The sequence below is a fragment of the Amphibalanus amphitrite genome, unplaced genomic scaffold, assembly GCF_019059575.1.
Source record: "Amphibalanus amphitrite isolate SeventyFive unplaced genomic scaffold, NRLGWU_Aamphi_draft 000061F_arrow, whole genome shotgun sequence".
In the NCBI taxonomy this organism is placed as follows: domain Eukaryota; kingdom Metazoa; phylum Arthropoda; class Thecostraca; order Balanomorpha; family Balanidae; genus Amphibalanus; species Amphibalanus amphitrite.
The window spans coordinates 1,094,442-1,107,649 of NW_024881557.1; the positions used below are offsets into that span (position 1 = coordinate 1,094,442).

Below are 13,208 nucleotides of genomic sequence, written 5' to 3' on the forward strand. Positions count from 1 at the left end.
TGTATTTTGTCCCAATTTATCTGCCCAACCCTGTACTTGCAGTTCCTCCATTTTTCCTAACGCATCAGCCAAGACTACGAGTGCTGCAGATTTTGCTCACCTGTCTTGTTTATTCAACTACAACCCTGTTCTCAATAAATGAATAACTTCGCTGTAACGACATTAGCATTGAAGGAATGGTTGGTGGTAAGCATGGGACAATCACAGTGATTTGTGGTCACACATTTGAACCGTGCTTTGTATGTGAAAAACAGAAAAAAAGGCATTCTAGAAATGTAGCAGAAATTCAAATGCCAGAAACGGACCTGAGGAACGGCGAAGCCTACCACCCACATAGGTAAAACACAGGCTTTCGTTATGTCAAAAACAGATGCTGTATTATCTAAAGCGCTGGATTGGGGAACACAAGTGTACCCCCCCCCCTTATAACAAAATGCATTTTTCCACACAGTGGATATCACTAAACATGGCGAGGTGACAGTATATGACACCATACATAAAAATGCAGCACGCGCGGACACGGGGCAAGGACGGTGGCACAATATGCCGATACCCAAGAAGACACAAGCCTAGGTCAAAGGTGACAATACTGTGACAGAAATCTTAAAATCAGCCTGGACACAGCTCACTCTTCATGACCGTTTTTATCGAAAATAGACCAACAAAACACCAAGGCTCCTTCGTCCAAAACTCGACATGCCGCTCCAAAGGCCTTGCAAAACAGCGCACACCAACAACGCATAATAGCCAGCAACGCACACGACAGGATTTTCGAGGCCCGAGTCGTCAGCCGCCGCCGCCGCCGCCACCTCCCGGCAGCTGATTGCTGAGTGCCTTGCTCCGGCTTGCCGCACCGCCCACCGCCGCCGATCGTGGCGACCTCTTTACTCTGGCAGAATCGACCCTACCGAGCGGCGACAGCATTCAGAAGCAAAGTGACAAATGAATTCACTGCACTTATGTCAGAAAATCGAATGCACATGCCATGGTCACATGCGGTGCCGTCCACGGGGCCGGCAGAAGCTGCACACTGTCACCGAACACCACCTGCACCTTGGACGCAGTATGTGAGGGCTTGGCGGACGCGCGCCGCCTCGCGTGCGGTATTGGCATCAAGGCCCGGACACGAGGGAGCACACTCGGCGCAATCAGAGCACACCGTCCGGGGCCGTCAGTGTCGATCTCCTGACCTCACAGAAAGTTGTGCAGCACACAGGTGAACGCCGTCAGTGTGGTGACTGGTGCGCAGCACACCGTCCCACGGAAGATCGTCTGTGGGCCGTGGTGCAGATGCTGTCTCTAGGCAGAGTCAACAGTGCAGTGGCAGAAGTTGAACATTCAGCTGCTAGACTCCTTTTCGGGTCAGCAATGCCGTCGAGTTGGCCATCAGGTGGTGTTGCAGAATCATCAGGTACTCTTGATCAGGTACATCAGGTACAGAACCTCTTGACTCATCAGGTAACGCTGTGACTTGTCTGCCAGGCACAGAGGGCGGACATGTCAGAACATACTTCAAATACATTTTTAAAAATCATTTTTTTAACCAAAAGCTCTGCAAATTAGGAAGCCTGGGATAGGCTATTGCTTAGCATCATAAAAACTACCCAAATACCCAAATCAGGTTAGGTTTGGTTTTTACACTTCAGGCTAAAATGAGAACTATCTTAGCATCATTATCCTTGATGTAGCATTTTTGATGCTTTTTGTCTTGTACAATTGGCAATCAGTATTCAGTGACACAGAATTGGAATTTGTGGTTCAGAAACCTAGCATTATTTGAAATAATAGCATTTTAGCAGTGCTCATTCTTTTTGAAAGCAAGTGTATTTTTTAATATAATTTTCTAGGTAATTCATTTCCTACTGAATATGGTTATGAGACCATTGTTACTAATTTTGGTATTATTAAGGCAGCTGTAGCATGAGTGGGCATATGCTGTAGAGACTGGAGTGATTTAAGTCACTAGAGGCTTGAGGGTTTTTTTTAGACATTATGCAGCAGCCTGGGGAGATATGCAGAGGCAAGTCTAGGCACCACCAGAAGGGGGACAAGCAGTCAGCACAACACACAGCGGGCACAAGGGGAGAAGATTGTAAAAACTATTGCCTGGATCCACCTCTGTGGACATCCTCAGGCATGCCTCTGTGGACATCTCCAGGCTGCTGCATGTAAAAAAGTATCAAGCCTCTAGTGACTTTTTCCACACTGCAGCAAATGCCCGCTTATTCTTGGTCTGCTCTACCTTCCTCCAATTCTGAGTTTTGTGTGAAAACGGCATTTTTACATTGGTGGAGCTTGTGTGCGCATGGTACACATAAGCCATGACGGCAGCATTGCTGCAATGAATAGGAAACAGCTCCAGGGCCAAAATACATACCACCTAATACCTTGCCAAAATACATGACATACCTACCACCTACTGTTGCATAATGCAATTATTTATGTACTAATAACTAATATGGCCATGGATTATCAGAGCACGCACACACATGTGAACCCAATGCGGATTAAGTTTGGCCTGGGTTGTTTATCCATGGTACCAAGGAAAACCCCAGCAGAAACAATAACAAAATTGCAAAGCTACCTGTTTGATTTTGATCATGCTAATTAATGAGCAGCAATATAATATTTTGTTGCTATCAAATATTTCCTTGTGGCGCACGAATACGTAGGCAAATAGCTGACTGATGGGTAGGCACTTTGTCCTCAAGCCGGGCACTGATACTGAATGTAAACCATGTTCTTGTGACACAACAAGCAAGTTTTCATTACCTTATGAAACTAGTGTCAATTTCAATGTCATTAAAATATTCAATTTTGATGAAAAAATACATATTTATCACAAATAAAAATCATGGGTGATCATGGGCAAGTGCGCCACAAATGACATAAACCCTCCAATATTGTCGAATCAAGCTTAAATTCAAGTCACAACAGCTTCACGACAGGCAAACTACAAGATAATAATCCCTATGCTACTGTGCAACAAATTTAAGGTAGCCACACCAACCAAAAATGCATCACAAATCACCTAAACCACTCACCAAGGACAAAACTGTCATGGCGGCGTCCGCTGCTCGAGAAGAGTCGCCGGCGACTGGCCTGTGACGCGGATCTGACGTCACCAGTTGCTGGCGATTGCCCGGCCGTGGCCCGGCGATCGCCACCGACTTGCTTACGTCATACCTACGTCACACACGATCGTTGGCTGGCGGTCGCTGGCGGTCGCCGGCGACTGCTGCTGTCGCCGGCGACTGAAAAGTTGCTACGTGTGAAAGGGCCATTACAGGTTGGTGTCAAGGTTGGTGTCAAGGTCACGTGAAACTCAGGTTAGGTCATTGAACTTCGGTGACCTTGATTCACTTTTCGAGTTTTACACGTGTCTAGGACAGTTTTTGGAGCTCATTTAGAATTTAGCATCCATTTGAACATTTAAGAAGCAGTTTTGGTGCCTTTGTAACATGTTGCGGAGCTGTGAGTGGCAGTTGACACCAACTATAGATACCCGGCAAGAACCTACTGGTTGACCTGACCTGACCTGACCCGACCTGGCCTAAATGCGTGAAGACATCATGTTTGATCAAACCTTAAATGATATTTGTGATTAGCACCCCGAAAAAAACCTAGCAGCCACACTTTACGACGTTCTAACAGTTTCCATTGTTCCGATTTTTGGGTCATTGACCTGACCTGGAAGGTCAACTTATGATCTAGGACCTTAAAAATAGACATTTTTTGTTTCCTCTCGTCACCAACAACACGCTCGTTTTGTCCGCGAAGCTCTAAGTCCATCAGAGGCCAAACGGCAAGGGGTATCCAACGAACCCCCCCCCCCCTCCTCCCCTATACGTTCGTGGCTGGCTAAACAACAATACGGGCGAGGGTTAACTCAGTCTATGGGCCACGTAGCAACACACGGTAAGCGACATTTGAAACAACGTTCAAAATCAAGACGAAAATAATTCGATCAGTTTATAGGTCAGGTTAACGGTTAGGTCACCAGATGTCAACAAAGGTGAAGTGGTGCATATTTAAACATTTTCTGAAACACCGGCGCATAACTCAAATGAACCAATATTGATGCAGTGCCGTAGAAAAGCGCGTTCGATAGACCTTTAAAGGTAGTGTGCCAGCTTTCTTGGACCATATGGAGTTAATGACCCGGATAAGGAGAACCGTATTTTTAGAACTTATCCATACCTTCAAAACTTATGGAAACGTCTTAAATTCTTCAAATTTTGAGTACCCCAGTGCGAAATTCGCCCCGACGGGTTGTCGGTCGTACCCCAACCACATTTCACACCACTATGAACAATAAATGCACACACTAAAATCGCTATTACCGATAGGCTCATCCAATCAAGTTTCGATAAACCCGTTCATCATCATCTCCTGCGGTTTCGAACACGCCTGTTAGGTGGCTTCTGATGCTCGTCGAGGTCGGAATTTCCAAATACGCGTGGTGCGTCGGGCCGCGCGCTCTGACTTCGGCCAAGAAAAATGCGTCAGCTGATCATTGTCATTTCTGCCACTTGCGTGTGGTGTAATGGGGTCATAACTTAAGAGACGGCTGTTTCATATCAATTATTTTACATAAAATCATATTTCAAACCACAAATTAATGTTCGACAGCCAAATTTAAGAAACAATACCAATACAGGCTTACAGTTTAAGGCTCGACATTGTGTTGTCTACGATTAGACAGCTGATAACTCATTCCCGTACGTCGTATGGTCGTAAAACTATAATGACCTTTGCTTATTGTCACAAGTGCGCCGCATTCGCGATTGTTGCCCGACGCCTGTTTGCAGGTGAGCCCACTACAGTTGTTATACATATCTAAAAACCGATAAACTTTTAGGCGAAAAAGGCACTATTCCAGGCCCATTTTTGATTTTTTTGCGATATTAGGTAAAAACAGAAGCTTCTTATCCTAGGAAAAATAAAACGGGAAATCTTTCAAAGGTGGCACACTACCTTTAAACACTTTTGACTCAAGCAAAGAACGAACAAGTTCAAGGTCATGACCTGTCCGGAAAGGTCATGTTGCGCATCAGGCAATGCGCATCGTCGACCTAAGCACATCGAAGATGTTTTCATCGCTCTAATCAAAGGCAAAAACCGCCGGGGACTTTTCATGACGTGCGATGACCTCGGGGACATAAGTAAGGTTCCCATGTGCTATTGACTTATTCAGTGTGTCAAGTTTACTGGTGTCATGATATTTGAGAGTGTTTAGAATACCGTTTGTCTTGTAATACGTATTTCAATTTTCTCCAACTGACCAAAAATAGAGAGGTCGCAGATTGTCCTGAACTTAGCTCAGCGGTATCAAAATTACGAAATTAACATTTAATGCACATCGCTCTTATCAATCGCTCATAGTTTCAAGGCGATCGTTCAGTCAATGTGGCTATGACGAGCATTTTAATTTTTTTCTGAGGCGAGGTCACTTAACGTGACCTACCTGGTGACCTGACCTTGAGAGGCATGGGCTTGAAACTTTCACAGCATGTGCGGGAAACCTGCATTAAGAGGTGTGCCGAAAACAGTTTTGCTCTGCGCTGCCGTTTTTTTTTTACTTAATATCTGCGAAAAACGCAGGATACGTCCAACCCCCCAACCCCCTTTCCCCAGCGCTGGTAAGATATCTTATAATCTATATCCTTTTGAAAGACCTTTACTATAGGTCTTTCGAAAGCGCTATACTTAAGGAAAAGAATTTGAGCACCCTTAACTTTTCACATGGCACGTGCCACGACAGACGCCTTTAGATTTATAAATATACAGGGCTGCGGAGTCGGAGTGGGAGTCGAAACCGAAGTCGGAATCGGTTGGAGTCGACAGCTGTGACCGGAGTCGCAGTCGGAGTCGGAGTCGATTTTGGAAACCGAGACCGCGGAGTCGGAGTCACCGAAAATCTGCCGCCTCCTCGGCCCTGCCAGGTCTGCGGAGCCAGAGTCAGAGTCAGTCCTAAAAAATTCATCGACTCCGCAGCCCTGTCAATAGAAGTTAATTACGGCCTAGAAGGGATATTAGGCTGCCCAGCAAAAAAAGAAAAAAAACAGACCGCAGGTCAATCAGCCACTTTTATATAAACCTCTCAAAATCGTTACAGGTCGGGCCCCTCATACTAAGATTTTTTTCCGTTTTAGTGAAAATACTTTGCTTCGCCCGTTAGCTCATAATCCGCAGACACCACCTCAAAAACACCAACCGCTGGCCGTACCGCTGGCGCCCCACACACACCCTGTCGACCCCGAGGGCACGCCGTGACCCGTCTCGGGTCGACTGGGGTAGGGGATGGGGAGAGGTCCGAAGTCTAGCTGTGGTCCGCAGCCCAGGTGACCATCATTGTGCCCCGGCGGCCAGTTTCTGTGAACTTTGACCTACCGCTGGATACCCGAGGGCTCCCCTCCCCTATCAGCCGTAGTGAATAGCCTCTACCCAGGCAGTGCGAGCTATCACAACAAACGTGCGTATCTGGGCAGCGTGCGTAAAACTCCGACCTCCCCTCGCCAGGCTCAATTTGGACTTTCCCATTGGAAGTGGCGCAGTCAGGCTCAATCTGATTCGGGGCAGAGCAAATAGCTGAAAATTAACATTTTCCCTGATATCTGGAAATATGCGGAGCTTTCAAACGTGCCACTTTTAGGACGGGTGCAAAAAGTTGTTGTGGACATTTCCAGAGTATCATTATGCATCTCCGTCGCTTTAAGTAAGAACGTAGGTCGATATTGCTGTGTGTAACGTATACCTACCACGCAGTGAGCAGAGGGCTGTACGGTTCTCCAGGGTATTAGTCGTAGGTCGCTCGGCGAGCGGGAGGGCAACCAGTTCCGCCCCTGTATCGCGTGACCCCTTGCTCCGCCCAGTTACGCACGAGCGTACTCCACGCCGCGTAGTAGCGTGGGGAGGGGAGGGTTAGAATGGTGGCATGTGTAGAGGCTAGAACCGGTTTCCACCGCCCAGCGACATGGAGCGGGGTCAGTGACCAGGGCGCAGGGAAAGGTCAGAGGTCAACTATAACGCAGAGCTTTGTGTCTCCCTCCCCTCCGCGTGTAACGACGCACGACAGCGGCCGGCCGCCGATCAGGCTTGACATGTCAAGGTCACCCGCAGTCAACGGGCTCAGAGGGTTGGTCGAGTGCGCGTCCGTGGCTGACGACAGTCTCGACCATGTGCTATGGTGCCGATAGACTAGCGTGGGTAATAAGTTTTTGTTCAGTGCATATGGCTGCTGGGGTGTGTCATCTTGATATATGATGCCTTGTAACGTGTATGATACGCTTAAAACCTCGCTGGCAGTGGCCGAGAGGAGGGGGGGGGGGGGGGGGGGGCGGGGAGGCGGGTGCCGCCTCCACATGTTTATTTTTGTTGATAGCTGCGAAAGCTGAAATTTGGCAAGCCTGACCTTTGATTCAAGCTGAATTTTTATGACAGCAGCTGTATTTTCACCCTCGCCCATATTGGTGTTTTGCCAGCGTCTATCGTAAGGGGGGGGGGGGGAGGAGGATCCATTGGACCCCTTTGCCGTTCAGCCCTTGATCGAGCTAACGCTTCGCGGAAAAAGAGCGTGTTGCCCGTGACGAGAGGAGGCCGATGATACCCACTTTCAAGGTCCTAGGTCATTGGTTGACAGGTCAATATAACTCAAAAGTCGGGGAATCGGGACCTGTTAGAGCTTCGTAAAGTGAAGCTGTTATAGGGTTTTGCGGGGTGCTGATCACGAATTTCAAGTTAGTTTTGATCACAGATGATGTTTTCGTGCATCAGGTCACATGTTACGAGGGAACCAAAACTACTTCTTAAATGTTCAAACGGTTTCTAAATGCGAAATCAACTCCAAAATCTACCCCGAGAAACATGTAGAACTCGAAAGAGTGAACAAAGGTCATCAAAGATCAGTGACCTGACTGACCTTCACGTGACCTTGATATACCCACTAGAATCCATGGGATCAACATCCTTTCACATGTTTGATCGCTTAAAGCCACAAAAAGACAATAAAACGCGCTCTACGCGAAATACGCCAAAACGCGATTCCGGCCAAACATGGTTTCGGAAAACAAATCACAAGTCAAAGGTCTTTTGAGTCAGGGTCATATAAATTACAGCCAGGGTAGGCGTAATATTGATTAACTCGAGGATACTGAAAGTGTCGTCGCAATCAGCCGCTTTTTGCGCGAGTTATTTGCGAAAAACTGAGGGTAGGAGGGCTGTTCGACACCCTCCTACAGGTGCGAAGGTTAAGGTCAGGCCGTTGACCAATGACGTCAAAAGTGAACCTCTGTAAGGTCCCAAAATGTCGCGACGTCGCAGCGCCCTTCGTGCCAGGGGACTTTTCAACGGGGAATGAAGCTTACGAGTATATGATCTAGTACTATCTCACAGAGGCCTCACAACTTGTATGTAGCTATCTCGTATTTTTCTTAAGAGTGACCTGAAGTCAGGTCGGACACGCAACCTCACGATTATCAATCAGTTGGGAAATATGAAAGCTGTTATTTTGGCGCCAGGAGCCATCTAAAGCTGTCTCAAGCGCATTAATTCGCGATTTTATACAATCTTTGCAAGCCCCAGCATTCACTTTTCCATTCTTAAAGTTAGGCGACTTCATTTATCATTATAACGTCACTAAGGTCACAGGAGTTTTCACCAAAAAGTCCCGATCAAATTGAGCTAGCGAGTCGGGAAGCCACCAGTGGACTTGTGAGGACCTACCGAATCGAAGAAGCTACATATATGACTTCCTTGGGCCAGCTTCGTGGCCTGAGTGGCTCTGCCCTGACCATGACCTGATGTGAACATGCCTTAAATTGACCTCAACGAAAACAAAGCGTATACTATTCGACGCGCTTGAAGTTGAGCATGCAAAACTCGATGGTGCCATAATGTTGGCTCTGTAACTGCACTTAAGTGGTGAAGTTGTTTACCAAAAACCGATCCCGCGACTTTGAGCTGACCTCAGAGTTTATCGGTTGACCCGAGACATTCAACTCGGGTACCAGTTGCTGCATTTCATATGACGCACGCGCTCAGTTTTATCCGCAAGGCGCTAGCTCAATTAGGGGCAAAAAGACTGAGAGGGGTCGTAATCGCCCCCCCCCCCCTCGGCCGGGGTATATGCAGAAAACCCAAAATTCCGTTGAGGGTTAAGCACTGAAGTGATATTATGATGCGAGAAGGTATAGGTCAAAACAAGTATGCACACGAGCGGGTGTGAATAAAACTGTGTTCGAGGTATGCCTTTTTTATTATACATTCGATTTGCTTTAGTTATTGGTAAGAACAGATACAACCAAGAAGAGCGCCCCTGAAGAAAAGGTGGCGCACCGGACGGGTGCGATTTTAAGGTCTAAGGTCAGTCGGGGACCTCTAAGTTCGGATCAAGCGCTGCATGTTAGGGGTAAAAAATGGGGGCAAAAAAAGCATCCCGATTTTGGCAGCATCGTCATGCTTTGTCATGGCACTGATCCACTCCCTCGGCCGAAATATTATTACCCTTTTGTATGAGTTCTGGCATAATCCCGCACATTATGCTGCATGTTGTTTGCCATGAAAAAACAATGCATGTTCAATTGTTCAGCTACGTTCTACGCAGTACGCACTAGCCTAACCACCATCCCATCATCCATCACTAGCCACCATCCCGTTCTGTGCTCCCTTCACCCCACACGAATCAGCCGAGACACTAGTCAGTCGGGCTAGCGCTATCCTATCCTCCCTTCCTGACTGCACAGCGCTTAAACCCAGAGCCGAGACTTCCCGAGCGCGACCTCTGACCCCACGCGGTCCGAAGGGTCGGCCGATGCCTAAGGGCGCGCCGCGCGCCGGCCACCTGGATAGCCTCTGCCGAGTCTCCCTTTCATACACCGTTTACTACGCGCTCGATTCATTCATGATTCTGTGTTTCTGCGTTCCTCTCGTTAGATGGCTCTACTGATGTCATAGGCGATCCCAGGAAGATTGCGGCCAGAATACCCCAAACGGCAGAAAATGAGGTTTTTGGTGAATATCTCGGAAAGTATTTGGCATACAACGATGCAATTTCACATTCTCGTGGTAAATGTGCATACACATAATTCGGGTTGATACTTATGCATTTGAACATTATATAGGACCAGATATGTCCGAAAAAGCAAAACCAACAAGACTTTTACTGGAGAGCCGTACATGAAGGAGTTTCTGATCTTCCTATTCGAAACAAAAATGTATTGGTTGCTATTGTACGAGTAACTATGCGATAATGGAAGGCTTGTATGTATGCAGGGGAGAGTGGGGTAATCTGGCCGCTTTTTTAGAAAACGATGTAACTAAAAATCGACAACACATTTCTGCATTTTCTCAACGCTGCCAGGTGTGGCATACATTTTACTTTCCTGGACAGTAAACTTGAAATGATAGAGTAACTACTTATATTGAAATTGTGACGTATTACAAAGGTCTGCAAAGCGGCCAAATTGCCCCACTAGCAGGGTTATTTGGCCGGGGGTGTGGGGCAATTTGGCCGGTGTTAGTTTCAGGCCATGATTTTTGTTATAGGCGAGTCAGCTTCACATTCAGCAATGACGCATGTCCTACGACGCATTTGAAGCATTTTGGAGGCTGACTCAGCGGTCACAGGGATCGAAAATAGTCAAAATAGCGGCTTTAGATGCGATGACAGTTTTTTTACGAATAGCTTTTGAAGTAATCAAGCAAGGCCAAAACTAAAAGTACCATCGTAATTCTCTCGTTATTCCGCATCGAAACATGTATGTGTTGACCTCGAGAGGTCAAGGTCAAAGGTTGGCTTCAGGTCACGTTACCTCAGGTCGCTTGACCTGAAGGTTACGTGAGTTCAAGGTCATCATGTATATCATTCGATGCGCCTTGACGAGCTGAACACAATGAGACCATTTGCGCGGCTGTATTTTTTCTGTAAGTATTTATTAGCAAAAAAAGCGTTAGGTAACCTTTGATGACGTCACATGCCCTTACAGCTGTCCAGTAGGAAATATGGCATCAAGGTAGTCAAAGTTGGTTATGAATTATGTCCTTTATGGTATAATTGACCATGACAACTTGGCCGTCCCAGCATAGTGACTCTGAGCGCACCGACCAAGTTGCCCCGCTAGTCCCGGCCAAATAACCCCACATTGCCATTCTGAAAATTTTTGTCTATAAAGTCGTCATGGCTGTACAGAACTAGATGAAATTGCTCTGGGAACCGCTGAACACCCTCAAGAATGGCGCTATAATGTTGGAATTCGTTTACAGCCCAAATACTACATGTTATACAAATTTTTAAACGGAAGTAAAAGTTATCATTTTTTGACGAAATTCACGTTTTATTAAATTTGAATAAAACTAAGAGGGGGAAAGTTTTGACATTTGTTCTGGAGTATGTTCTGACGATGACAAATGAATAGAGACTAAAGTTATTTCATTCACTTTTATCAGCTTTCGTACAGGTGGGGGCGGCCAATTTACACCACCGGCCAAATTACCCCACTCTCCCCTATGTGTTTAAGGTCGAACTACGAATATCCCATAAGGTACCCTTATCCATGCAACCTACATCCCTTCGCCATTTACGTTCTATTGGAGTCTCACCTGAATTATCGGATGATCTTTTGTTCAAAGCATTGATAAATTCGGTGTAAGCAAGACGTGAAATGATAGTTTCTGTACCTAAAATAGCGATTTGGTAAGGCATGATCGGATAAGATACTTCTTTAATTGTGTTTTCCTCAGTTTCCAGCGCAATGCTTCTTATTAATGACTGGGTACAAAGGAAGGTCATTTTAATGTTAAACATATGATTTACTTCGTCACAGTTCAGCAATAAGCCTGTGCATGCCGACTGCGTTAGTGGTGACGGACGACGGTGAGTGGTGACGCTGTTGCCCACTGCAATGGCGAACAATGATCAGCCCATAACACGTCTATGTCTTATGTCTTTACAGCAAACATATGTGTAGCTCGATGTACGTTTTGCCAGTGAGCCATGGTGTCCGCACTGTCTTCGTCGTTTTGCAGTGTCAGGGGACAGCAGTTATGCAGCAGCGTCCATGTAGTTAGGAGCGGAAACTCTACAGATATGATGTCTTCCTGTTATGCTCTATCCAACTGTAATGTTAGTGACTACTCCCTATTAGGTTTTGTCCACTGATCGGTGTTTCAAGAACCTGAGTTCTGACACGTCCTTTCTGATTTCCCTTTGTAGCCGAGCCGGTGATTGAGAAGGCACTCGCCTCTGCGCCGGAAGATGCCGTCTTCGTGCATGTGTCCGTCGGGCCGCGAGACTTGTGAGTAGCGGGGAGGGAAGGGCGGCCTTGTTGAAGTGTGTTGTTTGATGGAGACATGATGGGTTGTAAATACGGGACAGCTGCTAATCATTACGTCTTGTATTGGAAATCGAGTTCCATCGCGCTCGAGATCGGCATTTCGGTATATGAGCGAAGAACGAGCTGTAAAGTTTCATGCCCTTTATGGTTCACCGATATTTAAATTACGCCGGCTCACTGACAAAACACTTGCATTTCACTAGTGCCAATCATTCAAGTCGCCCACAGCCCACTCCACCCCCTCTGACGAGTTCCCTCCTCCCCTCCGTCGTCCAGCTGGAAGGACCCCAACTGCGTTTTCCGTACCGACGAGCGCACCCGGCTCAAGTCGGTGCCGACGCTGATGAAGCTGGGTACCGCGGAACGGCTGGCAGAGGACCAGCTGATGAAGGCTGATCTCGTTGAGATGCTGCTCTCTGAGTGAGCGGGCTGGGGAAGATCTGGGGCCGACTGTACGGTCAGTGTCCTCAGGGACAGGTGGATGGTGACCCAAGGCCAGAGCGAGGACGGGACAGCTCGCAGGGTCGGAGCTGTGTGCGTGCTGTGTTCAGCTAGGTGGCTGCTGCCTAATAAGCTGATCGGCCTCGCCTGGTTCCCTTCCAATCGTCACCCTGCTCGTCCCAAAGATCGCTACGATACGCGATGGTGATTTGTTCCAAAGTTGGACACTTGATCCCCAGCTATGCTGGAACCCATCATGCCATATTGGCTCTGACAAAGATCAACAATTGAGTGCTGTAAGTGTGCACTTCAAGTGAATTTTAAGACGAATAGGCGTGGATATGCTTCGCTATTGAACTGTTACAACAATATGTGATAGTTATATTCCAAATACATGCCACTGAAATCATATTTCGTTTTTTCACTTCTATGAAT

The 13,208-nt window shown here is 47.0% G+C and overlaps 1 protein-coding gene across 1 annotated transcript in view; it reads left to right on the forward strand.

The window, feature by feature from the left end:
- LOC122378575 (thioredoxin domain-containing protein 17-like) overlaps positions 1–13,184 on the forward strand; it is a 31,622-nt gene extending 18,438 nt beyond the window's left edge. The window contains exons 3-4 of the mRNA XM_043359808.1: positions 12,212–12,293; positions 12,609–13,184. Of these exons, the coding sequence (XP_043215743.1) occupies positions 12,212–12,293; positions 12,609–12,756 (230 nt within the window). The 3' untranslated portion in view covers positions 12,757–13,184. The remainder of the gene's footprint in view (positions 1–12,211; positions 12,294–12,608) is intronic.
- Positions 13,185–13,208: the final 24 nt, after the last annotated feature.